General features: G+C 40.3%; 2 protein-coding genes across 34 annotated transcripts in view; both read right to left on the bottom strand.

The window, feature by feature from the left end:
• CAST (calpastatin) overlaps positions 1-17150 on the bottom strand; it is a 123256-nt gene extending 106106 nt beyond the window's left edge. For 2 of the 6 annotated variants that reach the window (XM_081231843.1, XM_081231846.1), the window contains exons 1-2: positions 16780-17142; positions 2481-2543 (exon numbers count right to left, since the gene is read on the bottom strand). In XM_081231843.1, coding sequence (XP_081087969.1) covers positions 2481-2543; positions 16780-16854 — 138 coding nt within the window. In that variant the 5' untranslated portion in view covers positions 16855-17142. Of the gene's footprint in view, positions 1-2480; positions 2544-16112; positions 16247-16779 lie in introns of those variants that run through there. The other 4 variants (XM_081231845.1, XM_081231844.1, XM_081231841.1 and 1 more) reach the window with 4 other exon arrangements.
• A 1637-nt stretch (positions 17151-18787) lies between these two features.
• Positions 18788-25042, bottom strand: part of LOC308615945 (uncharacterized protein) — a 639507-nt gene continuing 633252 nt past the window's right edge. For all 28 annotated transcript variants that reach the window (XR_014015644.1, XR_014015645.1, XR_014015648.1 and 25 more), the window contains 2 exons: positions 21250-21439; positions 18788-18876 (listed from right to left, as the gene is read on the bottom strand). The gene's annotated coding sequence lies outside the window, so the exon portion shown is untranslated. The remainder of the gene's footprint in view (positions 18877-21249; positions 21440-25042) is intronic.

Here is a 25042-nt window from a genome sequence, read left to right as displayed (position 1 = left end):
AAGTACCCCTGAGCATAGAAAGTACATTTTCAAACTGACTTTGTTTCAAAGGCCCGAGTTTGTCCTTGGAAGCCTAACCAGTATTTTGCATATGCTTGGGGACAACAAGTTATTCACCCTTTGGATGCACATGCTAGTTTGAAAATGGATTACCAAAAACCCAAACTAAGCTTCTTAATCTTACTTCCTGTTCAACAGAGCAGTAGATGAGAAAATATTTGGGAGAAAGAATCAGTTTTGGGGAACCCTTCTCTGGTAATCTTAAAACGATGGTAGCCAACTGTGGGTGGTAGGATAGGCAGATTACAAGTCCAGATTGCACATGGTTTTATAATCATGAACATAAAGGCTAAAATAATGCCTAATGTAGGATGGTGTCCTTGAATTGTCTCCAGGGCCATAGTATGTCATCAATGACTTAACTGCACATGACATAAAGAATTAGAGATTCTTTAGAGACAGACCATATTGGAAATATAACTTGACTACCAAATTATCACACCCACACATCTGTCCACCCTATCAAATAGATATGGGCAGAATTTGGTGAGATAATAAACAATCTTCAATCTCAGACTATCTGAATCTCTGCAGTGATTTATGCCACGGGAGCAGGGCAAAGCCTCTATCTCCTCTCTTTTCTTCTGCCAGCTGGGATGGAGCAGAACAGACCGATATGACCAGGCTCTGGCACAAGTGCAAGAGTTGTAAATCTGAATTTCTCAGAAGTGTTATGAAACAATGTCAGGCTTGTCTGAATTGCTGATAAAGAAAAGAAAAATTCTTTCTTCTCTCAAGGTGGAAGTTCAGCCTTTCAGTTTCAAAAAACTGAAAGTACAGTCATCATACTGACACAGAAGTTTCAAATTCTCCCCTGGCTGCATTGATAACAGGACTACTTATCAGGTTTCCCAAGCCCTTTATAAATATGAAAATAAGGCACTTTATAGTCTGGATATATAAAAGACCTATCATCAGGCAAGCAGTTGTTGCCTAAACCAACAATGCCTGTACATTCAAGGCGTAATATTTAAGCTTCCACATAATAACATAATTGTTGAGAATAATCCTATAAGAACTAGGTCACTATCCACTTGATTGTATTGGAAAAGAAGATTTCCTTTTTTGTGCAAATAGTTTAAACTTGATAAATATTAATAGAGGATAACATCTAAAAACATTATTTCCTAGTCTGGAAAATAAAAAGACACTATAGTTTTCAAACAGGAAACTATTTGATAGTTTGACAGATATCTGGGAATATATTTAAAGAGTAGGGTTGATGGGGAACTGAGCGATGTTATATAGATTTTCATGCTAGTAAAAGGGGAAAAATGTGGTATTTTTCCCATGGAAAAAATTTTTAAATAATATAACCAAGAAGCAGGATAAAATCTTAATAAAAGTTTATTTTTACTTTGTAAAGAAATCTTGCCTTCCATGGGTACAAAAACTTACTGCAAATTTGCGTGGTAAGAAATAATCTAAAATATATTTTCATGGGTGTTGGTAATGGAAGCAATAATAGACAGCTGTGGACAAAACCTTAGTGCAGAATTCATAGCAAGTTCTAGTCATAATGGCCTTCTTCATACTGAATATATTGAAATATATTGAATATTTCAAAACTTCAGGAAATAAGCAGAAAGAGGAGCTAGATTCTAGATTTCTAGAAACACGTTAATAATATAGAGAAAAATAAAATGATCACTTTTTGCTTTCTAAATTTCCAGCTACCTTTCAGGACCTGGCTCTTTTACAAACTGGAAATAACAATTTCTACTGAATGAAGATGAATGTTCCATTGAGACTTAAAATGTGAAAAGCAGCAAAAGGAAGGCAAGCCCAGTACCCTTTTGGAGGATAGAACTTTCACATGACTCTTCCATGGAGACCAGGCCATGTTAACAGTGCACATAATGAGGCATCATTCAGTGAAAGAAGAAATTCACAGGCTCAAAGAAAACCCATCTCAAAGTGAGGAGGTTTGGTTTTACAAGTATTTCCACAGAATGGAGCCAAGTAAAAATAGTCCTTTTCTCTCCCTTTTGTTTATGAACCTGAATGACTGGTTTAATCTAGGTTATCACTGTCCTCCTTTCACAGTGACTCTCATAAAAAAAGATTTCCTTTTCAACTATAGCATTTGGTTTCCCCTCTTACATGTTTTGTTCACCAAAACAAACAAACAAACAAACAAAAAACAGTTAAGATTCACCAATTCCTACAGGGAAAACACCCTAAATAACTGAGTTTTATTCCTGAATGGAAACTACTTCTAGATGTTCCTCTCCAAGGAACACTTTATTTTTTTACTTTATTTTTAATGATTTCCACTTATAGTGTTAAATCAAATCTTAGTTAAAATTAAATTTGCCAATATTCCAGTAGGAGATATTTGCTACCTCATTATTTACTTCAAGACAGAATTCACAATTTAAAAACAAGAGAAAATGAAAACCCAGTATTGTGGAAATTACCTCATCTGATGCTCTCTTTTCTCCTGACTTTGAAGGCGATCCACTGGTTTTTCCATCGGCATGCTATAAAAGTATTTAAAAAGATAATGTTTAGTAGAGAGAGGTGATACAAGATAATATAATAGTGACTTTAATCCCAAAGGGCTAAATATATAGACTGTAAAAACAAGGACCCCTTTCATCTTCCTCCTGAGAATTGTTGATAATTCTATACCGATGTAGGTGGCCTTTAAAAATTAAGGGAAGCTACAGACATTCATTTGGGATGCAGAAAATCAGTCTGTAATTAACCAGACATAGATCTGATGGTGATGCTAAGGTGGCATCTCATCTCCTACAAAATGTCTCATGGAATTTTAAAGCCCAAATTGCCAGCATAAGAGACACCTGGTTCCTCATGGAGATGAGATGTCTGAGGACCATGCTGAGCCTAAGCCATTACTTAAGCCTCAGTTCAGCATGAACTCAAGGGAGGGCCACCCCTTATCAACCATCACTTTCAATGGCTCTTGGAAATTCTCTGGAGTTCTTTCTGTCTGAGTACCAACACAGAAAGATAAACCCTGCATTGGAAAGACCATACCTGCAACTTTCATTACCTATGGCTTTAGAATTTCATTATGTTCTGAAACAGAATTATTTTTCTCACTAGAACACTGGTGATGAAAGGAAATATTTTTACGTGGTACATGAAAGCTTCAAGTAGCTTACATGTTCATTTGTTTTGATAAGATAAAAGAAGCCATGAAGATTACTGAATTTTTTTGAGAGATAAAAAAAAATTGTATGTTCCTGAAAAGGGGGGACAAAGAATTATTTCATTTCTTGCACATGTGGGATGTGCAAGAAAGTGGGAAAAGAAACCTAAATATAAGAAAATAAAAAGCTCACCATTGGGTTCGACCCCAATCACCTTTAGTTAAATCAAAACATAAAATCCCATTATGTTCTCTAGAGCTGAATCACAACCTGAATATGTAGGACACTTAAGTTATTCGAATTAAAAAGAACGGCAATAATAGTAATAATTTTTATCATTCTTTATTATTTACAAGGCTCTTTCATATATACTTATCTGATACAAAAAAAGAGGCTCATGTGATTTCATGGATTAAGAAAACTAAGAATAAAAAAGTCATGTGATGTGCTTTTAGTAAGGACATACACCTAGTAAATGAGGAAAGTTTGCAGAGCAGGTTTTCTGACTTCAAATCTATTGTTTGTCACTATACTATGATAAATGAAATAAGATAATATTCCCTTTGATCATATCAACAGATATTTTTGTAAAAAAAAAAAGAAAAAGGCCAAGCAATATTAGACATGTGGGTGAAATCTTTCAGTAGTTCTTTGCATAAAAAACTAGAAGGAAATCACTTTCATGAATGGAAAATTCTTCCCCAAACAAAAGCCTCTCATGGATTAGTGGGTAGATCCCACAGACAAGCAGGCAGACTACAGCAGCTTGGTGAATGAAGCTCTCTGCAGGGCTTGTTTAACCCAGATGTCCTAGTCAAGAGTTTGTCCACAGTTGAGAGCAATCGGTATTGAGTAATTAATGGATCTTGAAAAAACAGGAGGCATTTAAAAGCCCACATATATATATCAGAGCTAGGTGGTAATTGATAAGTTTAAGAATAATTGGTAAGCAAAAGATTCTTAAAGGCTAGACTAGGGGGAAGAATTATTCAACATTTGGAGAGAGAATTTGAGAGGGACGGGTCTACAATGACGCAGATTTACCCAATCTGTCTCCTTCCAGAACTGGTAAATTTAGAACTGTGATATCACATTCATTTCTTATCACCATTTTTATACCTTTTTCAGATTAGATATAGGTAATACCTAATAATAACAATATCCACTGAGCATACTGTTTTGAGTGTCACATTTACTTGTAGGAAATATGATTATTCCATTTTACAAATGAGAAAACTTAAAGAGGCAACAGGCTCTCGTCTAGAGCAAGGCTCCATGCTCTCCGCAAGGTCCCATTCCGCTTCCTGTTCGTTGGCAAACATATATTATGATTTATTACCCTAAAGTAAACATGCAGACAGCCTTTTCTCTCTAAAATACAGGTAGATAGATGTTTTACTTAAAAACATTTATAAAGTTGTTTCCCGGTGGTGTTTCAAAATTGCAGTCCTCCAGGTTAACCAACATCATCAGTTATTTGCTTCCACTGAAATGCTCAAAATCCCTCACAATTATGCAGTTTCGAAATAATAGTTTGAGAGTGATATATATATATATATATATATATATATATATATATATAGCAAATGCTTTTTAAAATGTTGAGATATAATGACAACATAAAAATCATATATTATAAGAATTGGTATTTTGTAATTTCAAAAGACATATTTGCTCTCAATAGATAAGCATAATGATATAATGACATAAAAATCACATAATGAAAGGGCAACATTTTTTAGGAACTGTATGGATCATATTTTTCCAGTTTTTTTAACCTGGCTTTTTTATTATAAAAAATTTCTAAGATACATAACAGTTGAAAGAATAATAAAATGAATGTCAATAGTCCCATCACTTAGATTCAACAACTATTGTTGCTGTATATTGCCATATCTGCTTATATTATGGACAAAGATCTATCTATATTTGTATATGTACCTGCATTTGAAAGTAAATTGCAGATATCCTGAAACTTTACCCCTAAACATTTCATCAAGCATCTCCTTAATTTGAGGATTTTTTTCCTACATAACTACAATACATTATCACTCCAACAAAACTCTAACAGAATTAATAAGAATCACCTAATACCATTCAATATCCAGTAAATAGCAACTTTATAAATGAATCATTGCCCTGACCATTTCTTGGGGCTTATTCAATATTCAGCAGTCTATTAACGATATAAAATCAGTTATAGCTTTTCACTGAAATTCAGTGACTTATTTTTAAATTCATGGAATAACTGAGTACTTTCCACATACTTTCCATTCTGCTGGTGAAATGAAATGTTTGGGAATGATATATGTCAAATTTGATCCAGCTTAGGAACCTGCAGCAAGTCTTTCAAAGAGTGAAGACAGAAAACTTTGTCTACTACTACTACACATAGCTGGTGGGTTGGGAAGAGGTGAGAGAAACATGGAGAAGGGAAGGAGTGATAGGTTGGGAAGTGAACCACAAACCTGAAAAATTTGGGAAGGACTTTTCTGTAAGAGGGGAAAGAAACTAACCTGTTCTAAGCATCTCCTTTGTGCTAAGCCCAGTGCTGGGCCTTTCCCCTATGTGGTCTCCTTTACTGCCACAGCAACTCTAGGGACACACTGGCAGCTCGTTTGATGAGTAAAGAAATAAGGATCTGAAAGGTGAGATCCTCCTCAGTCACATTACGTATCAGGATTACAGTCTGTGGGCCAGAGACCAGGCTAGTTAAAAGCTAGCTAAAAACTGTTGATGCCCATCAAGAAAGTCTTAATCCAATGCTATAAATGAGAAAAAAACGCCCCAAATCAACAAAACCTTCCTATTCTAAAACTGGTTTGTTTTTATAAAATTAATCAGACACACAACACTAGTTTCATCCTGTATTAGAAGCTGGAGAGGAGGCAAAGACAGGAAGTGCAAGATGCCAGCCCTAAGGCAGGAAACATTTCATTGGGAGGATAAGGCCCCAGAAGACAGGAGACACTGGAGCTAAGATGAAGACAGATGAAGGAATGGAGTGACAGGAGTTCAGAGGCAGGGAAAATATCAGATAAAGTTTTTCTATCTTGCCTCAAAAAGGAATAATTTTCCAAACTGTTTCCACCTCCTGGCATCACTACATATTTGGTAAGTTCAGCTGTCCTTTGTCCTCGTTCTAGAAGATAGCATTAATATGCATAAAATTTTCTGCCATAGCAAACTCATAAACCTGTCAGGAAATCAACAGGAGCAAGGAGCAGTAAAGCTTGGAGCTGTGCTCTCACCCAGCTAAAGATTTGTGCCAGCGCCAGTCTTCCACTCTGGAGCATTTGGGGCACCCTCCCCATCGTTACCTAGATACACCCTGATACATGCACAGACAAGGGTATACATCACAGGATAAGATAAAAATCAAACTTCTACACATATTAAAAAAGAAAGAAGACAGACAAAAAATGAGCTTCTGCAAGTCCAAGCTCAGCTGTGAAAGAGCACCAAAAGCTAGTGTGCTTCTGAAATGCCTCTGCTTAATTTTTTTTAAAAAAGGTACTGAGTTTCTTTTAGGGGGTAAAAAAAACATTGTAAAATTAAATTAAGGTGATGTTTGGGCCACCCTGTGAATATACTAAAAAATACTGAATTGCATGTTTTAATGGATAAATTATGAATTATGTCTGAATAAAGCTGTTTAAGAAAACAGGAAAGGTTATTTGAAAATAGCTTGAAGATTTTCCTTCTGCAACTTGCAGAATGCCAACAGAGGTCAATATTTGCATGTCCAGTGATAGCTGTGGCAAAATCATGAAGTAATGACATCTTGGTGCCCTCTGGACTCTAGTACACACAGCTCAGCTCCCTCACTGCTCCACTGCTGCACATAGAGACAAAAGCTTGTCAGGGAAGGGGGCGTGGGCTGCTTCCTAAGGATCAGAAAGCCTTCATTTAGCTACGGGTCTAATCTTTCAGTGCTGGTCACAAGCGCCCAGAGCACTTTTGGAAACACTCAAACCAGAGTCCAGGGATTTAGATTTAGTTTGTCCAGGGGGAGCCTGGGCACAGATATATTTTCCTAAACTTCCCCAGCTGATTCTAATATGCAGCTAGGATTGGAAACCACTGTTTGGAGAGGAGATCTGTGGGCACCACAACAGGAGGTGGAGGTTTCTGCTCCTCCAGTCACCCCACTGAGTCGGCACCCATGGGAGCTTCCCCAGGTCAGGGAGGCCAGGGCAGCTTGGGGCCTCCTGGGTAAACCGATTGCTCAATGAAGGAACCCACTGTCCTGTGTTTAACTCAACATTTCCTGACTAGTCCTATTAATGGCACACCATACCTTCATACTGTATATTAGTCTCCAGTTTCTTAGTAAAGCAAACAAGTTAGCACTTATTGTATACGCTTCTGCTTACTGATTACTTCATAAATGTATATTTTGCCTTTTCAACCAGATGGTAAAATTTTTAAAAATATTTATTTATTTATTTGGTTGAGCTGGGTCTTAGTTGTGGCAGGTGGGCTCCTTAGTTGCGGTAGGCGGGTTCCTTAGTTGTGGCATGCGAACTCTTAGTTGCAGCATGCATGTGGGATCTAGTTCCCTGACCAGGGATCAAACCTGGGCCCCCTGCATTGGGAGCGTGGAGTCTTAACCACTGCGCCACCAGGGAAGTCCCCAGATGGTAAACTATATTATTTTTTTTTCTAGTCCTGTGGTGGGGATGTGACAAATAGTTCATAATTAAATGACTGCATTTCCACAAACCTCTAAAAGAGTTCCCTGAGAAGTACATTCATTCTTTTCAGGTTAGTAAACAAGATAAAAGATTTTAAAAGTTGAAAAAATAGCTTAAAAAATTAAGAGACAATGTGAAAATTGATATTTCCTGCAAAATCCCTTAAAATCTATTTTTGTATGTATTCTGCTGTCTGAAACAAGACTGTTCAGCAAACAAACAGAAGGCCCAAGATGTAAAGCTGATTTTGCTTTAAGACAGTCTCCCTGGTGTAGATGTGGACCTGTTTGCCCTCAGGTGGATTCCTTGCCCTGACCCTGGTCAGTTGGTGTAGCAGGGATGTGTACTTGCTCCCTCCAGTAGGGTCTCCTGCAGGATGGGCCAGCAGTGGTTTCAGCTTCTGCAGGGTGATCCTGCGTCTCCCTCTTTCTTTCCAGTCTAGGAATGGTAGCAGCTTCCCGAGATTTCTAATCTCTGCTTTGCCTCATCCACCCCAGTTGGCTTCCCAGCCTCTCTGTTACCTGGGAAACCAACTCCCTGCATTCCATTCCCTGACAAACTCTAATAAGACAGGAGTGTGGGTCTGAAAGGCTATGTGACCTTCAGCAAATAATTTAAACTTTCCGTTTTCTCCTTGTAAAATGGAGGTAATGGTGTCTACCCCAGGGGCTGGCTTACTTATGAAACAAGCTGATATTAATGAGGAGCCTGGACCATTGCCTCGTTCATTTTAAGAATACAATAAAAGTTATTCCACTCCCTTCTTCTTCTCTGACATCAATCTGATTGTGGTTAATTATGAGGCAATAAAATGAATATGAGAAGTAAGCAAGGGTTTAAGGTTTCATTTTCTAAGGCTGTAAATAATACAGCAGAGAAGTTAGTTTTTTACTTTTCATAAGTACAGAGGAACCAGATTCATCTGATAACTTTATCTTTAGTACTTTGCCTATTTCGTGACACTGTATTATATTAGTCTCATATTTCCATATTACAAATAAGGAAACAAAGTACACAGGGAATAGATAATTCATTTTTCAAACAACATATACCAAGCTGGTCACAGGAATAACGTTTAATGTGCAATTCCAAAGTATAAAATACTTTGTCAGGGGGGCTTCCCTGGTGGCACAGTGGTTGAGAATCTGCCTGCCAATGCAGGGAACACGGGTTCGGGCTCTAGTCTAGGAGGATCCCACGTGCCACGGAGCAGCTGGGCCCGTGAGCCACAACTACTGAGCCTGCGCGTCTGGAGCCTGTCCTCCGCAACAAGAGAGTCCGTGACAGTGAGAGGCCCATGCACCGCGATGAAGAGTGGCCCCTGCTTGCCACAACTAGAGAAAGCCCTCGCAGAGAAACGAAGAACCAACACAGCCAAAAATAAATAAATAAATAATTAAAAAAAAAAAAACTTTGTAAGGGTGTGGTGCATGTGTGTGTGTGTTGGTGGGTCTGGGAGTTGGATAGATAAAGCAAGATAGGCACAATGTTAAAATGTTAATAATTATAGAAGGTGATGGGTACATGAGGAGTACACTATATTATTCTCTCTTCTGTGATAAAAAGTTATAAAATTTTTTGAATCTTATCTCAAGAGTATGTACCTTCCTGGAGTCACACAAAGGGAATATCCTAGCCATTTTACTTGTTTTTAATACTGAAACCCCCAAACTAATGGAGAAGGCTAGTGTCAGAGGAAGAGTTCCTTTACTAAAAAAATAATCAGTGAGTAGCCACTGTGGGCTAGGTGTTGTGGGGAGAATAATTATTTTTAAAAAGTAAGTAAATGAAGGGTATGATACATGATATCTTTCTTTTTCTCTCAAAACATTTGTTGTCAAACCATAGAAATATAGGATAACCTTCTTTGGGCTTCTCATAAAAGAAGACACATATTAAGGATTAACTGCATAACTATAATTCTGAAATCCAAATATTTCACCTGAACTCCACACACTTTTCTCTAATATTTCAACATTCTGGTGGACATGCCCAGGTGGCAGGGTAAGGGCACACCCTATTTTTGTCCAGTTTTCAGAAGTAGCATTGACTGCCTTTCTGCCATGTTTAGCTTAGGGGGTCCACATGCAGTAAGGCTTTCTGAACTTCCTCTAAGTCAAAGATGATGCCATGAGAACTTCAATAGTTACTTTGCTGCTTTTATAGTAGTCATTAGGATGTGCTTGTGATTTTTATCTATGAAAAATGCAAGAAAAAACCAGAAACGTACTATTAGCACTATTTTTGTGTCCACGGCACACAGTACAAAACCTGACACATAGTAGGTGGACAATAAGCAACTGTGAACATCGTTGGCCTCTACCAAATCATTTTTGTGTTCTATAAGTTCTCCACAGTCAGAATGAATTCCATAAATTTTACGAAAACTCTAACCATAGACCCTTTTTCTTCTTGGGTTAAATGACTCTCCCATCTGAGGAGGCACTTACATAAAAGGTACTCATTGGATGGAGTTATTTTACATTTTTCTTAACTGAAAGACACTTGATTTTTTTCCCTTTATGGTAGCTATAAAGCTTTCTGGGTAAGTTTTTATGAGATAACTTGAAGAACAGAGCTTTAGAATCACATTAATAGGATTTCAATCCTTAAAACAATTTAAAGAGAGGATTCTGGGATGATGGTGCAGTAGGAGGCACCAGGAATCCATCTTCCCATCTAGACGAAAATCTCCCTGACAGAATGTGTCTGATATAACTATTTTGAAATTCTGGAGTCTATCAAAGACTTGCAATGTCCAGGGGAAGGTTTAAATGGTAAGTTTTGGTTAATTTCCATCAACTTCAGCTCAGCTCAGCAGCAGCTGCCCATTTCCCGTTCCCAACTCACAGCAAGCAGTTGTGCATTAGAGCATGCAGCTTGGAACCAGAAAGGCAAAAATGACTCTGTCCTCCAAATACTGGGGATCTCTATTCTGATCACTGATTGCTCATGCCCAGGGAAAGTGCAGGATCAGAAAAGACCTGAGAAGCTCTTAAGTGTACACTTTTGGCTGAACCTCAGCACAAAAAACAGCCTATGACAATCAAAAACAAAACAAAGCAAAACAAAACAGCAAACCCCAGGGAAGGAGGAGAATTTGATTCCCAAAGCTTTCATATTATTAGATTCAAATGTCCAGTGTTAAACCTAAAAAATCACAAGGCATGCAAAGAAACAGAGAATTATTGCCCATTCAATGGGAAAAACAAACAAACAAAAAAACAGAAAACAGAAACTGTCCTTGAGAAAGAGCAGATGGCAGATATACTAGACAAAAACTTTAAAACAACTGTCTTAAAGATGCTCAAAGAACTAAAGGAAGTGTGTAGAAAGTCAAGAAAACAATGTAAAAACAAAATAGAAATATCAATAAAAAGATAAATAACCTAAAAAGAAACCAAAAAAAAAAAATTCTAGAGCAGAGAAGTACAATAACTGAAATGAAAAATTCACTAGAGGGATTCAAAGGCAGATTTGAGCAGGCTGAAGAAAGAATCGGTGAACTTAAAGATAGGACAACTGAAATTATTGAGTCTGAGGAACAGAAAGAAAAATGATTAAAGAAAAGTATATAGAGCCTACAGGACCTGAGGGATACCATCAAGTAGACTAACCTACACATTGAGAGAGTTCCAAAAAAATGAAGAAAGAGAAAAAGATTTTTTTTAAGAAATAATGACCTAAAACTTTCCAAATTTGATGAAAAACATAACCAGGAAGCTCAACAAACTCCAAGTAGGATGAACTCAAAATTCACATGGAGACAAATTACAATCAAACTATTGGAAAGACAAAGAGAGAATCTTGAAAGCAGCAATAAAAAATGATTTATCACATATAAGGGATACTCAATAAGATTGTAAACAGATTTCTCATCAGAGATGTTAGAGGTCAGAAGGCAGTGGGACAAGTGTTGCCAAGCGTATGAAGAAACTGGAACCCTTGTGTACTGAGGATAGGAAGGTAAAATGGTACAACTACTGTGGAAAACAGTAAGGTGGTTCCGCAAAAAATAGCTATACCAGGAAGAAACCTGAGTGTGCCTTGAAAGATGAATGGATAAGCAAATATATATATTTCAGCCATTTTAAAAGGATGAAAATTTTGACATATGCTTTAACATGGATGAATCTTGAGGGCATCTGCTGTACAATATTGTACCTATAGTCAACAACAATGTACCATAAACTTAAAAATTGGTTAAGAGGGTAGATCTCATGTTAAATGTTCTTACAATACAATAAAAAAATGATAAGGAACACAGATACTTGAATACAGTCCTATGTATTCAAATGTAAATATGTAAATTGAATGAAAATTTATTGTTTAATGGGTATAGAGTTTCAGTTTTACAAGATAAAAATAGTTCTGGAGCTAGATGGTAGTGATGGTTGTACAAGAATTATGAATGTATTTAATTCCACAGAACTTTACACCCACAAATGGTTAAGATGGTAAATTTTAAGTTATGTGTATTTTACCACAATAAAAATTTTTTAAAACATCAAGGAAAAAATAGAATAAAGATGGGTTGCTTAGAGAAATCTAGTATGCTAGTGAGACAGCCTAATCAGAACTAATTTCCCACCAGTTCACCTTGGAATATCAACTAGCCACCCACTGTTTCCACCACCAGCAAGCTATATCATTCTTTAAAAAGTACTTGTAGAATATAATTAACTTTCTGGGAAGTATCAAAATTGATTAAAGAATAATGTCATCAGGTATACTCTTAATTTAAGTCTTATTGCAAACCAATTCAGAAACTGTGAAACGAAAGAGGACAGTTGTGTGACCTCCATTCTCCCAGCACCCTAAAGCCTGTGCCCTTTTTGCAGAATATATAATCTGCATTCCTTACTCCTAAAAGTCACTGTAGTCAAGTGGTCTGTCCTGCCAGGGAAGGCTTGTGACACTCTTCCCAGGCTGGCGACAATGATGGGGCCTCCCAAATGACTTGAGCTCCTTGATCACGCTGCCACTGGACCGACATGTCTAATTAGGCTAAGAAACACCTTTAATTAACACGGACTACTAGAGTCAACTTTTGACTCAGGAATGTGATTACCGGTGTCAGCCAACCAAATTTACCCTCTTTCATGCTTCATCATTACCAAGCTCATCAGATGTTCTTCAAATCTAGCTTTGTAAGTTTTCTTTTTTTTTTTTTACTGAAACCACATAGTTCTTCAAAAGATAAGATCAATAATATTGATGGTATTCAATGGGGAAATATACATTGTAATGTTTCATTGACTGGCTTTATAGGTGGCAGTCCCTTAAACAAAACACATCATAGATACATCTTTCAATTATTTTATCTTATTCTGTCTAAATTTTTAAAGTTAGGTCATTGCATTCATAATCTTTTTCAGTAAAGGATCCCAGTAAAAATATTTTAATAACAGGATTTACCAGAAGCATGACATATGTAATATACATAATACATACATACATATATTATATATAGTGTGTTTTTGTATAAAACTTTTGTATTAATAAATTGTATAAATATTATATATAATAGTATATAATACTATAAATTATGTGTATATATATATGTTATAAATTGGCTCTATATATCTCTAGGGGATTATGGATGGGCTTTTGTGTGTGTATGTGTATATTTTGTTGTGGGAAAATGGTCCACAAACTTTCATTTAATTCTCAAAATGGGCTGTGGTCATCCCCTCACAGCCATCAAACGAAAATGGTTAGAAACCAATGTCTAGAGCTATACTGTCCTAATACTGGAGCCATTAGCCACTCAATGCCTATTGAGCACTTGAAATGTGTCAAGTGTGAACTGAGATGCACTCTAAGTATAAAATACACACTGGATTTTGACGAATCAACATGAAAAAGAAAGTGTACAGTATCCCAATGATTTGCACATTGATTGCATGTAAAATAATAACATTTGGGATATAGCGGGTTAAATAAAATATGCTATTAGCATTAATTTCACCTGTCAGCTAATGTGACTACTAGAAAATTTAAAATTACATATGTGGCTCACACTATATTTCTATTGAACAGCACTGGTTTGGGAAAAGTCAAAGCTTGATCACAGGCAGGTTGCTGATTCTAGGAGGTTCCTACTAGCAGAAAAAAAAAATTAGAATAGTTCCAACATTGGATTATAAGAGAAGTTTTAGCAAAAAATGTCAGACTATGCCTAAACATAACAGGGTTAAAAACATAGATTTAAACTATTTTCATCCAGATATTCCAGCATAATTTCCTTTAGAGAATCATGAATTTGGAAGAAGACTGATGTTAACTCTAAACCATCCATATTAACTACCATCCATATTTGCAGATAATTCATGTGATGCATTTTGATAAGAACCTTAGAACAATAATGACTCAAAGCAAACTTTTGCTTTTAGCACGTCAATAAGATGCTACATTTTAAAAACCCAAAAAATGTAGTAGGAAGCATTCATGAAGAAACATCTCAAGGGAAACTGGAATTTCCAATCATTAAAGGTATACGGGGCACTGTTGGTGGGAATGTAAATTGATACAGCCACTATGGAGAACAGTATGGAGTTTCCTTAAAAAACTAAAAATAGAATTACCATATGATCCAGCAATCCCACTACTGGAAATATACCCAGAGAAAGCCATAATTCAAAAAGACAGATGCACCCCAATATTCACTGCAGCACTATTTACAATAGCCAGGTCATGGAGCAACCTAAATGCCCATTGACAGACGAATGGATAAAGATGTGGTACATATATACAATGGAATATTACTCAGCCATAAAAAGGAACGAAATTGGGTCAGTTGTTGAGATGTGGATGGATCTAGAGACTGTCATACAGAGTGAAGTAAGTCAGATAGAGAAAAACAAATATCGTATATTAACGCATGTATGTGGAACCTAGAAAAATGGTACAGGTGAACCAGTTTGCAGGGCAGAAGTTGAGACAGATGTAGAGAACAAGTGTATGGACACCAAGGGGGGAAAGCCGTGGCGGGGTGGCAATGGTCGTGTGATGAATTGGGCGATTGGGATTGACATGTATACACTGATGTGTATAAAACTGATGACTAATAAGAACCTGCTGTATAAAAAAAAAAGGTATATGGGTATGGTACTTTGATTCATGAATGTAAATAGTCTTCACCAACCCTTATGTGGTATCTATTATCGCTCACATTTTATAGATGTGGAAACAGGTTCAAAAAGGTTGACTCATTGCCCTTTGAGAACAAGAACTCTGTCTTGTTTTCCACTTCGAGGCTAGTACTGGGTCTGCCACTTAGTAGGTGCTCAGTGAATGGCCACTGGCTGAAAAGGGACATTTTACTAATTCCAACACAATGTTTCCCTCTAAATACTGTCTGATTAGAACACCATGTTTCTCTCTAAATACTGTCTTATTACAACACCCTTGCTTTTCCCAATACCACATGCCAAGAGAGGTGTACTTTAACTATTTTTTTAAGTTCTCACCATAAATCAATGGGATAGAAATATTATTCTTTCTGTCACAAAATTTGTGTATTTTTTTCTGGAAAGCATCGTAATGTTAAATCATGCTTCCTGGTTCAAAACATTACAAGTACCAGCTTGACTGGATATCACACCTAGATGGTTGAACAAGCATTCAATGCACTAAACAAACGGAACATCTCTGTCCCCCATCCAAGTAATAAAGTACAGAGCAGTGGGCTCTCTCTCTCTCTCTCTCTCTCGCTGTCTCTCTCTCCCTCTTTCTCATTCTCAACAAGGGTCTTGATCTCGGTTGCTTCTGCTCCTTGGAGTTTTGGATTTTCTCCTTGCCCCAATCCCAGCTGCCTCTTTGCGCTGGAGAATGCACGTCCAACAACATGCCTCTAAAAGTTTTGAGATTTACTTATGACTTAAAAACAAATACTAGATCTGAGCTCTTTCGATCTGAGTCTGAGTTCATCCAGGGATCCGCGTCCAAGGGCGGAATTCCTCCAGCAACAATTCCTGTTCCATTCAACCCGTGAGCGTGAGCTGAGTCTGGTGCGTCTGCTCACACCGACTTGCACGTCGGGGCTCGCTCGCACATACCACCGCAGGGTGGGTCTCAGCCTCTCCCGGAGCCTAAACTGAAGGTATGAGAGGACGTCGCACCTGGTCCCCAACGCTTCCCCGCCAAACCCTGCACAATAACCTCGCCTGCACGCCCAGAAAGGCAAAGCCCATTCCGTTTCCGGTCCTGCCCAGGCACGATCGCTCCAGTTTACCGTCATGTACCACCAGCTTGCGAATGCCATGGCGACAACCGATTTGCTCTAAGTCGCGCAGCGGAGAACCCGGTGAGGACACGGGGTGCAGTGCAGCAGGTGCCGGGCTCGCACTCCACCAGCCCCGGACCTGGCTGGCGCTGAGCTTTTCAAGCCCCAAGGCTGTCAGCGGGGGAGGCACCTGGGCGGGCCCTACATCGGCCCTGCCCTGCCGGGTTGACCCCGCCCCGCCCAATTTGGAGCAAGGCTTGTTAGGGCAGACGTGTTATTCTTCCAGGCAGCCACGCCCTGCAGCCCGGACTTTACGCGGAAGACCCGACTTTTAGTTAAACTACCCCACCCAGTTCGGGGTCCCGAATGACATTTATTCCCCTTTTATCCTCAACCGCTTTTCACCCCAGTCTCATCAATCAGCTTTTCCCAATGCAGGCCAACTCCAATCTGGCTTGCTCCATGCCCAATACACTTGGCCCAGGCCCGGCAGTACCCAGCCACCTCCCGTCACCTGCCCAGAGGCAGGTTCTGAGTCTTAAATCCTTCTCAGGCTCGGGAGGGGGCGCAGGGGGCAGCAGGCCAGGCAGGCTACCCGCAAGGAGGCGGCCCACGGCTCCGGGGCCGGGGTCCTCCCTGCGCTCAGCCCTGCGGCTCCGGCACAAGGGCCACTCACCTCCTGAGTGTGGCGGGCCGCCGCAGCGCGCCGGGGCCGCGGGGAGGCGGCGGGCTTCTGGCCCGGTTGGGACATGGCGAGGCCGTGGGGAGCGCAGACTGGAAGGGAGGCCCGGGCGGGGAGCGTGGGGAGCGTTGGGAGCGAGGGAGGGAGGGAGTGGAGGGGCTGGCGGACGCGCCCCGTGAGGCAGCTTTTCCGACCCAGCCCCGAACCCGCGCGGGGGCTCTGCCTCACCCCGCTGGGCCCTCCCCTTCCTGCCCGCCGCTGGCTGCGCCCGGGCTGTAGCGGTCCGGGGCTCCCGGCCTGCAACTTAACACCCTTGGCCCCGAATCTTCTCCCAGTGATGCCCCCACCTCCACCCTAGCACTACTGGGTTCCCCGTGGCTCACAGAGAGGAGGGGTTGGAGGTAGCGGGGTTCCTCCTTCGACTTGCCCAGACTTGGCTTGCAGTTGCAACCGGAGAGCGGGACCCGGGCGTGGCCCGTCTACGCCTCAATACCCCACCCTAAGAATTTCAAGAATTAGACACCTTTTCTGCAATCTGCCCTGGTTTAGCTAGGAGAAGAATTTACCAGCTAAAATCGGGCCCAAGCCTGGACCGTCTGGATTAGGAAGAGGATTAACAAAACCAAATTGTGTGTGTGTGTGTGTGTGTGTGTGCGCGCGCGCGCGCGCGTGTGTGTGTGTGTGTCTGTGTCTGTGTTGAAAGTTTAATGATGTTTTTATGTGGAGGAAGCCTTAGGTTTCAATCGAAACCGAAGAACAGTCCCAAGTTTAAACCCCTATAGGCTTTCTGGAGGCTGCCGAATTTTGTTTTGGAGGCTGGATTGCTTCTGTCTTTGGCTCATTTTAAACAGCACTTCCTGGTTTGGGGCTGTGAAATGTAACAAGCCTGAAGTGAAATAGAACAAGCCTGACTAGAAAACGCTCCTCTGCAGCGATTGTCTGCCTGTAGTTGCTTCCGGTCTGTGACCAGATCTGACAGAAGAAAACTTGTTACCCTGCAATGGCACTGACAGTTTGGGACTCAGGGTCACTGCTGTCTTCCACGTTGTGTTTTAGACCGTTGGAGAGAGAGGGGGCAGGTTGTAAGGAAAGATTGGTCAATGGTGCATGGCATTTGGCAGAATCGAATTCTTGTTTCCTTCCCCCTTCTCATTTTTAGGGATTCTGATTTCCGTTTATTCAAGGGACTGGCTAGCCTCATTCTTAATGGGGGCAGCAGAGAGGAATGACTTAAACGCAATTCCTCTTAAAGGGTTCCACTTACGATCTATGTATCTCGATATTTCCAACAAACAGGCGGTAGGACAGGAATTTATACGTAGAAATGAATCAACTTGGATATGGGGCCTATGATTGTCCATTCAAGAAAAATTGATTGGTGGCCTCAATTACATTTATAATTAAGGAAAATATGTCATAAGCATGAAAAATGCTTTTATAATTGTGACCAAACACCTACAGTAATTTAAGCAAGCACAGAACTAAAGGGGTGAGATTATAGACCCACCTCCAGGCCCAGGAACTGGAAGCATCTAACTGAGGATCCTAGAGGGCCTAGATTCAGGATCCCCGCGTACATTATTCTGACTCTGGAAGAACGGTTCGCATTAAAGTTTGAGGTATTTTCTAACAGAGTATTTAAAATTGAACTTAAACCAGTTGGTTTTATATTTTGAAAGGCGTCCATGTAAAGCACAGTGAAAGGAACTATAGAGAGAGCGATATAAAGGTTAAAATACATATTTCCTGCCCTCCAGGAACTTAGAGTTTAGCTGAAGTCATATGGCATTTGTAACACATGATCATTTGGGTGGCACTGAAAGACAAACTGTGTGAATAAGTGCAAATGTGCTTTGGGAATTTGGGGTTCTGTGGGTTTGGGGGATTATAGGAAGGGAAAGGAGGCTTGAAAGGGCTGGCTGGCTGGTGGGATGTGGTCAGAAGAAGAAAGGGTGGGGACAGATCAGGAAATAAAGTGGAGCCCACCCACCTGGCTGCAGCCTCTGGTCCAAGGTCCGGTGTAATCAATCCATGTATTAACTTATTTATTAAGCGGCCACACTATGCTCCTGATACAGTTGATACCAAAATCTGTAAGAGAATGAATGACTTCAGCCTTCAGGCTTTGCTCAAGAGTCAGAACTCATATAAGCAGAACAATTATAGGCTAAACAGCACATTAATGATTATAAGTAAAGAAGAATTTCAAAGAAGTTGAAGAAGAGGATGAGGTTTTCACTTTCTCTTGCAGTCAGTGAGGAATTTGGAACTTTGATACCATGACCAGCATTTGAGCATCTTGGGGAAGCTCGTTTTAAATATATATGACACCTTTTGCTACATTTTTATTTGCACATATTCTAAGTAGAGGCATACCTCTGAGATATTGCAGGTTTGGTTCCAGACCACTGCAATGAAGCGAATATCACAATAAAGTGAGTCACACGAATACTTTGTTTCCCAGTGAATACAAGAGTTATGTTTACACTGTACTGTAATCCATTAAGTGTGCAATAGCAAGTCTAAAAAAGTAATGTACATACCTTAGTTTAAAAATACAAAAACAAAACCAATTACCATGGTAACATCAAAGATCACCGATTATAGATCACCATAACAAGTATAATAACAATGAAAAAGTTTGAGATATTGCAGGATTTACCAAAATGTGACATAGAGATGTGAACTGAGCAAATGCTGTTGGAAAAATAGCACCTATAGACTTGATCGATGTCAGGTTGCCACAAACCTTCAATTTGTAAAAAATGCAATCTTTGCAAAGTGCAATAAAGTGAGGTGCAATAAAACCTGAGGGGATGCCTATATTTTATTCCTTTATTTACTCACTAACAGGATGCCTGCGATGTGTCAGGTTCTGTGGAGGTAACAGGGACCTCCTGCACTCAAGGACCTTACATTCTAGTAGGAAACACAGACAAATAAATCCACAATGACCATGCGATGAGGGCAGCGGCCAGCAGATGTATTCCAACAATGCTGTTGGATCCCTGGAGGGGCTTCTCATTCTGACTGAAGGGTGGGCAGGCTGGGGAGAGGGGGGAGCTCAGGGCTGCTTCCTCCCCACATCTTTGACTTGAGTTAGTTGAAACCTCCTCTGAATAATCTCCACATTGATATCTCCTCTCCCCCTGTCCCCATTACTGCTGTAGTTGTGCAGGAACTCATCACTTCTCATTGGGAAATGTATAAATGAGAAAAATAAAGGCAGGATGGTGTCCAGAGAAGGAGCCAGGGGAGCCTGAGAAGGTGCTGCAGAGGGAAGATAGTGGAAAAGTGGGCGCTAAGGTCCAGGAGGAGGGCCTCTGAAAGGAAGGGCTGGCCCACAGTATGAAATGTCACTCAAAGTTTGGGTCAGACAATGCAGGGAGTGTCCATTTACTCTGACAGCTGAGAGGTTTTTGATAAACCAGCCAGTGGGTAAAATTGAGAAAAGGCAGGGCACTTTTCCGAGGTACCCGCAGTTTGGACTGTGTCCTTCACTTTGGATTGTATTTCTTTCTACACTCTTGGAGGGGAAGTTACCCCCAGAAAACCTGGACCTTCTGGCTGACTTCCAAGTGCCCTCTGATCCTGCTGAAACTCATCTGTCCTATCTGCCATCTCATGATTCTCAGACAAGTTTTGCTCCACTCCATAGTAATGTTTTTCTAAGTAAACCAGAAAAAAAAAATTTTGTACACAGGCAAAGACTAATTAGTAAAATATGCAGAGGCTCTCAGAGTCTCCTTTCCCTTTTAACAGGCATGTATCTGAGTAGGAGCTTCATGCTTCTGACCTGAATTATCCAGAAGAATGGCTTCAGTGGTGAAGTTCTGTGTGTAAAGGAGATGAAGGTGTGCTGGCCAGTAGGAGACAATGTTTAGACCATAGGAGCCTTGCCATGTGCAGTGGTCTGAATGTTTGTGTTCTCCCGAATTCCTACGTCTGAATGTTTGTGTTCTCCCGAATTCCTACGTTGGAATGGTAATGCCCAAATTGGTGGCATTAGTAGGTGAGACCTTTGGAAGTGATTAAGTCATGAGGGCAGAACCCTCATGAATAAAATTAATGCCCTTATAAAAGATCTCTGAGAGAGCTCTCTTGCTCCTTCCACCTTATAAGGCTGCAAGAAGACGTCTACCACTTGGAGGAAGCCCTCACCCTACCATGCTGGCACCCTGATTTCAGACTTCTGGCCGCCAGAACTGTGAGAAAAACATTTCTGTTGTTTCTAAGCCCTCCAGCCTGTGGTATTTTGTTATAGCTGCCTGAATGGGCTAAGACACCTTGCTTCTCAGTTCACTGGGCTTGTGTACGGATGGCAGATGAGGTAGGGGAAGGGGGAAAGAATGGAGATGGAAGGTTGGAGGGACAGGGGAAGAAGACAAGAAAGAGAATCAACAGGAGATGAAGTAGTTTTTAGTTTTCACCACTACCAAACAAGAACTTGAGTCATACACATACCTGTAGGTGGGACCTCAGGTTTCACTTCTCATTCTTCACGTCCCTCCAGATAGTAAAACACCTGCATATACCTTCAGGCCTTGTTCTTTAACATGACACAATTTTCTGCTTCTTGTCTGTGTGGAACACAGAGGGCTGAGTCACAACGGCTTTTCAGGGCTGTACTAGGGAGTGCTCTTGGGATCAATACCTGTCGAAGCAAAGGAAAGATGGGCAAAGGGAGAAGTTCAGCTGGGATACAGATCCAGTAGAAGCCTCACATGATCCTTCAGGGAATGACGAAGATGTGATGCCCTTTAGAGATGTCCGGGGTTGGCAAGAGAGAGCTGAGCCTTTATAAACCTGCATCAACCAGTCTTTGGATATGGTTGAGGAGGGAGGGAGCATGGCTTTAAGGAAGGGAAGCGTCTCCGTTAAGCTGTGGCAACCCCCAAGTGGCTGATGAGTGTTCAGCTGGTGGCACTCCAGGAGCTGGAGTAGGGCCTTTTTATCCCTGAAGGGGATTCAGGCAGCTGATCACATCTGTTACACTCCTCAAGGCTATGTAACATCATAAAACTTTGGAAAGAGAATGGAGGAGAGGGGCTTCCCTGGTGGCGCAGTGGTTGAGAGTCCGCCTGCCGATGCAGGGAACACGGGTTCGTGCCCCGGTCCGGGAAGATCCCACATGCCGCGGAGCGGCTGGGCCCGTGAGCCATGGCCGCTGAGCCTGCGTGTCCAGAGCCTGTGCTCCTCAATGGGAGAGGCCACAGCAGTGAGAGGCCCGCGTACCGCAAAAAAAAACAAAAAAGAATGGAGGAGAGAATCAATATTGCAAAAGTATGCTGTCAAATTGCTGTATAACAGAACATTAGGTTTGAAAACATTACCCATTTTATTAAATCCCCCCCCTTTTACAAAGGCGTTTGTCTTCAAGAAGGCAATAGTGAAGAACACTTTGTTTCACAGAGCAGCCAGCAGCCATGCAGTCAATACTACTATCCAGATATACAGAAACAACAACTTTACCACTTTTATTGCTAAGAATGGGTATAAAGATAAAATAAGCTTTTTATTTTCTAGTTTTGTCTAGTGGTATTAAAACAAAACAAAAGAGATTGTTCTGTAGGTCTGGCAGCTGGTGAGGAGGTAGGTATTACACCATCTGCTTGCCAGGAAGCTCTAAGCCTTCAGCTTCTTCTGCTTTCCTTGCTGATTTCCCTTAGGTTTGCAACCTTCCATCCTGTGGCTGTGGGTTCATGAAAAGAGCTCAGCTTGCACAGGTAGTACGCTATGCTCTGCGGTGTCAACAACTAACTAGAGATGTGTAAATCATCCCTCTCCTCGTTCACAGTTCCTGATGGCTCCTCGATGCCAACAGGATGGCGTTCTGATCCCTTAACATGGCCTCCCAGGACCTGCAGGTTGTGTCCTGGGCAGCCTTGTCTGCAGCTTCATGCCTTCATGCCACTGTGTTCCAGCCATGCCTTCCTGCTTTCAGATGCCAGAACACACCCGGCTCTTCCCAGAGTTCCTGCCTTTGCTCATTTTCCTTCTCCTGAAATACTCCTCCCTTCCCATTCCCAAAGCTTTAACTTTCCCCAACACTGCATTATATTGTAACTGTCTAAGCCCATATAAAGCCCAGGATCCTCATGGCTCAATACTAAATTCGGCTTGTATTTAAAGAAACAGTGGCCCAGTGTTCCAAAACTAACGAAAATCATTTAATCTTCACTGCAATCCCTTTACTGCAATTGAAAGTGCCTGAATGGGCACACAGTCTAAACATTCAGCAAAACATCTTAAAAATCCTCTATCTTACTCCCACTGTCTCCCCCCATGCTCAGAAACTTCTTCTATAAACACTTCAAAAATCAACCAGAAGATGCTCTCTTGTTCTATTCCCCCTTCTTGTTTCCTTCTGCAATGATGCAATTCCTCCTAAAGGGTCCAAAGGAGGTAAAATCATTGTGAATATTAATGTTCTTGTATCCACCTCATAACTGCTCATCTATATCCTCCATTAGACTCCATGGCAAAAAGGATCATTTCAATCTTATTCACAGAACGTGAGACTCTGCCTGGCACAGAATATGTCCTCAATAAATATTTGTGGAATGAATAAAAACACATTGCTGGATCTTTCCAGGCTAACCTTCCTTCTTCAAAAGATGAAAGGAGTAGACTGGGTAACTTAAAAAGACACTTATAATTGAAATGGTCTCTGATCACATAAGATCAGGAGGTCAGGAGAACTGTCTAAACACTTCGTGATAATATTTGTATTGAATGGCTCTCACAGTCAATAATGACTGTAAGTAAATCAAACACGTATAGTACTTACTATGTACTAGGAATTTTTAAAGGACTTTGCATGTATTTGCTCATTTCACCCTTGTGAGGTAGGAACTGTTATTTGCCCCATGTTACAGGTAAGGAAACTAAGGCCCAGGGAAGTTGAATAATTTGCCCTGGGTTGCAGAGCTGCTAAGTGACAGCGTTAGCATTAGAATCTGGTGGGCTAGCTCTCTAGTGTGTGCTCCTAACCACTACTCTAAGATTACTCTTTGCTGTATACAAACATTGATAATGGACTGGGGATGTGGATGGGCTGCATGACATCTTGGGGGTGGAGATTGAGATTATATTTCAAAATGAGTGATTTAATATCTGCAATGATAAAAGTAAATTTTTCTAAGGTACTTTAACTATCTGGTCTTCAGAGTGTATCTGGAGATGATAAAAATAATACATCTAGCCAGTCACCAAAGGTCATATATTATATGATTCCATTTATATGAAATGTTCAGAATAGGCAAATCTATAGAGACAGACAGTAAATTTGCAGCTGTTTAGGGCTGGTGGAGCAAGGAGGTTGTAAGGACAGGAGGGAGATAGCTAAAGGGTTTGGGGTTTCTTTTTGAGGTGATAAAAAATATTCTAGAATTGATTGGTGATTTACATATTTGTGAGTATATTAAAAACCACTGAACTGCATAGTTAAATTGGGTGAATTGTGTAGTATGTGAATGACATTTCAATTAAGCTGTTATTAAAAAATACTTCCTTATAAATCTGTCTTCATCATGATGGCTATCTATGAATTTCAAAAGAACACTTTAAGATCCTTCTGTAGTACAAGTCTTTCACTTAAACTTCTGTTTACCCACTTTCATTTGCTGCTTCTCCAAGGGTTTTGGAAAGATACTCACAACAGGAGCACTTTTCTACTTGGCAGATTCAGGTTGCATGTTGGTTAGCTTCTTCAAGCAATGAATGTGCTGCTGGAAGATTATCTTTAAACCTTTAAAAATGGTTATTATGAACAAAAATTTATTTCAAACATTTTAGGGGTGTTTATTCTCAGAAAATTCTTGTTAAATATAAAATTATTTTTCTGTTAAAATTTTATTTTGGAATAATTTTAGACTTACAGAAAAGCTGCAAAGATAGTACAGAGTTCCCAGTTTCAGTTTCCCTAGTTAGCATCTTACATTACCGTGATACATTCATCAAAACTAAGAAACCAACATTGGCACATTATTATTCGCCAAACTCCAGACTTTATTTGGATTTCCCCAGTTATCTCATTAATGTCCTTTCTCTGTTTGAGGTTCTAATCCAGGATATCGCCCGCCGCACTATGGTCACATCTTCTTAGACTCCTCTGTGGTCTGTGACAGTTCTTTAGTCTTTCCTTGACAGGCTTTCATGACCTTGACAGATTTCAGGAGTACTGGTCAGATGTTTTGTAGAATGTCCCTCAATTTGAGATTATCTGATGTTCTTCTCATGATTAGGCTGGGGCTGT

This window comes from Mesoplodon bidens (genome assembly GCF_964165515.1).
Source record: "Mesoplodon bidens genome assembly, chromosome: 4".
In the NCBI taxonomy this organism is placed as follows: domain Eukaryota; kingdom Metazoa; phylum Chordata; class Mammalia; order Artiodactyla; family Ziphiidae; genus Mesoplodon; species Mesoplodon bidens.
The sequence above is the reverse complement of the archived record's forward strand: the minus strand, read 5'-3'. Positions and strand labels throughout refer to the sequence as shown.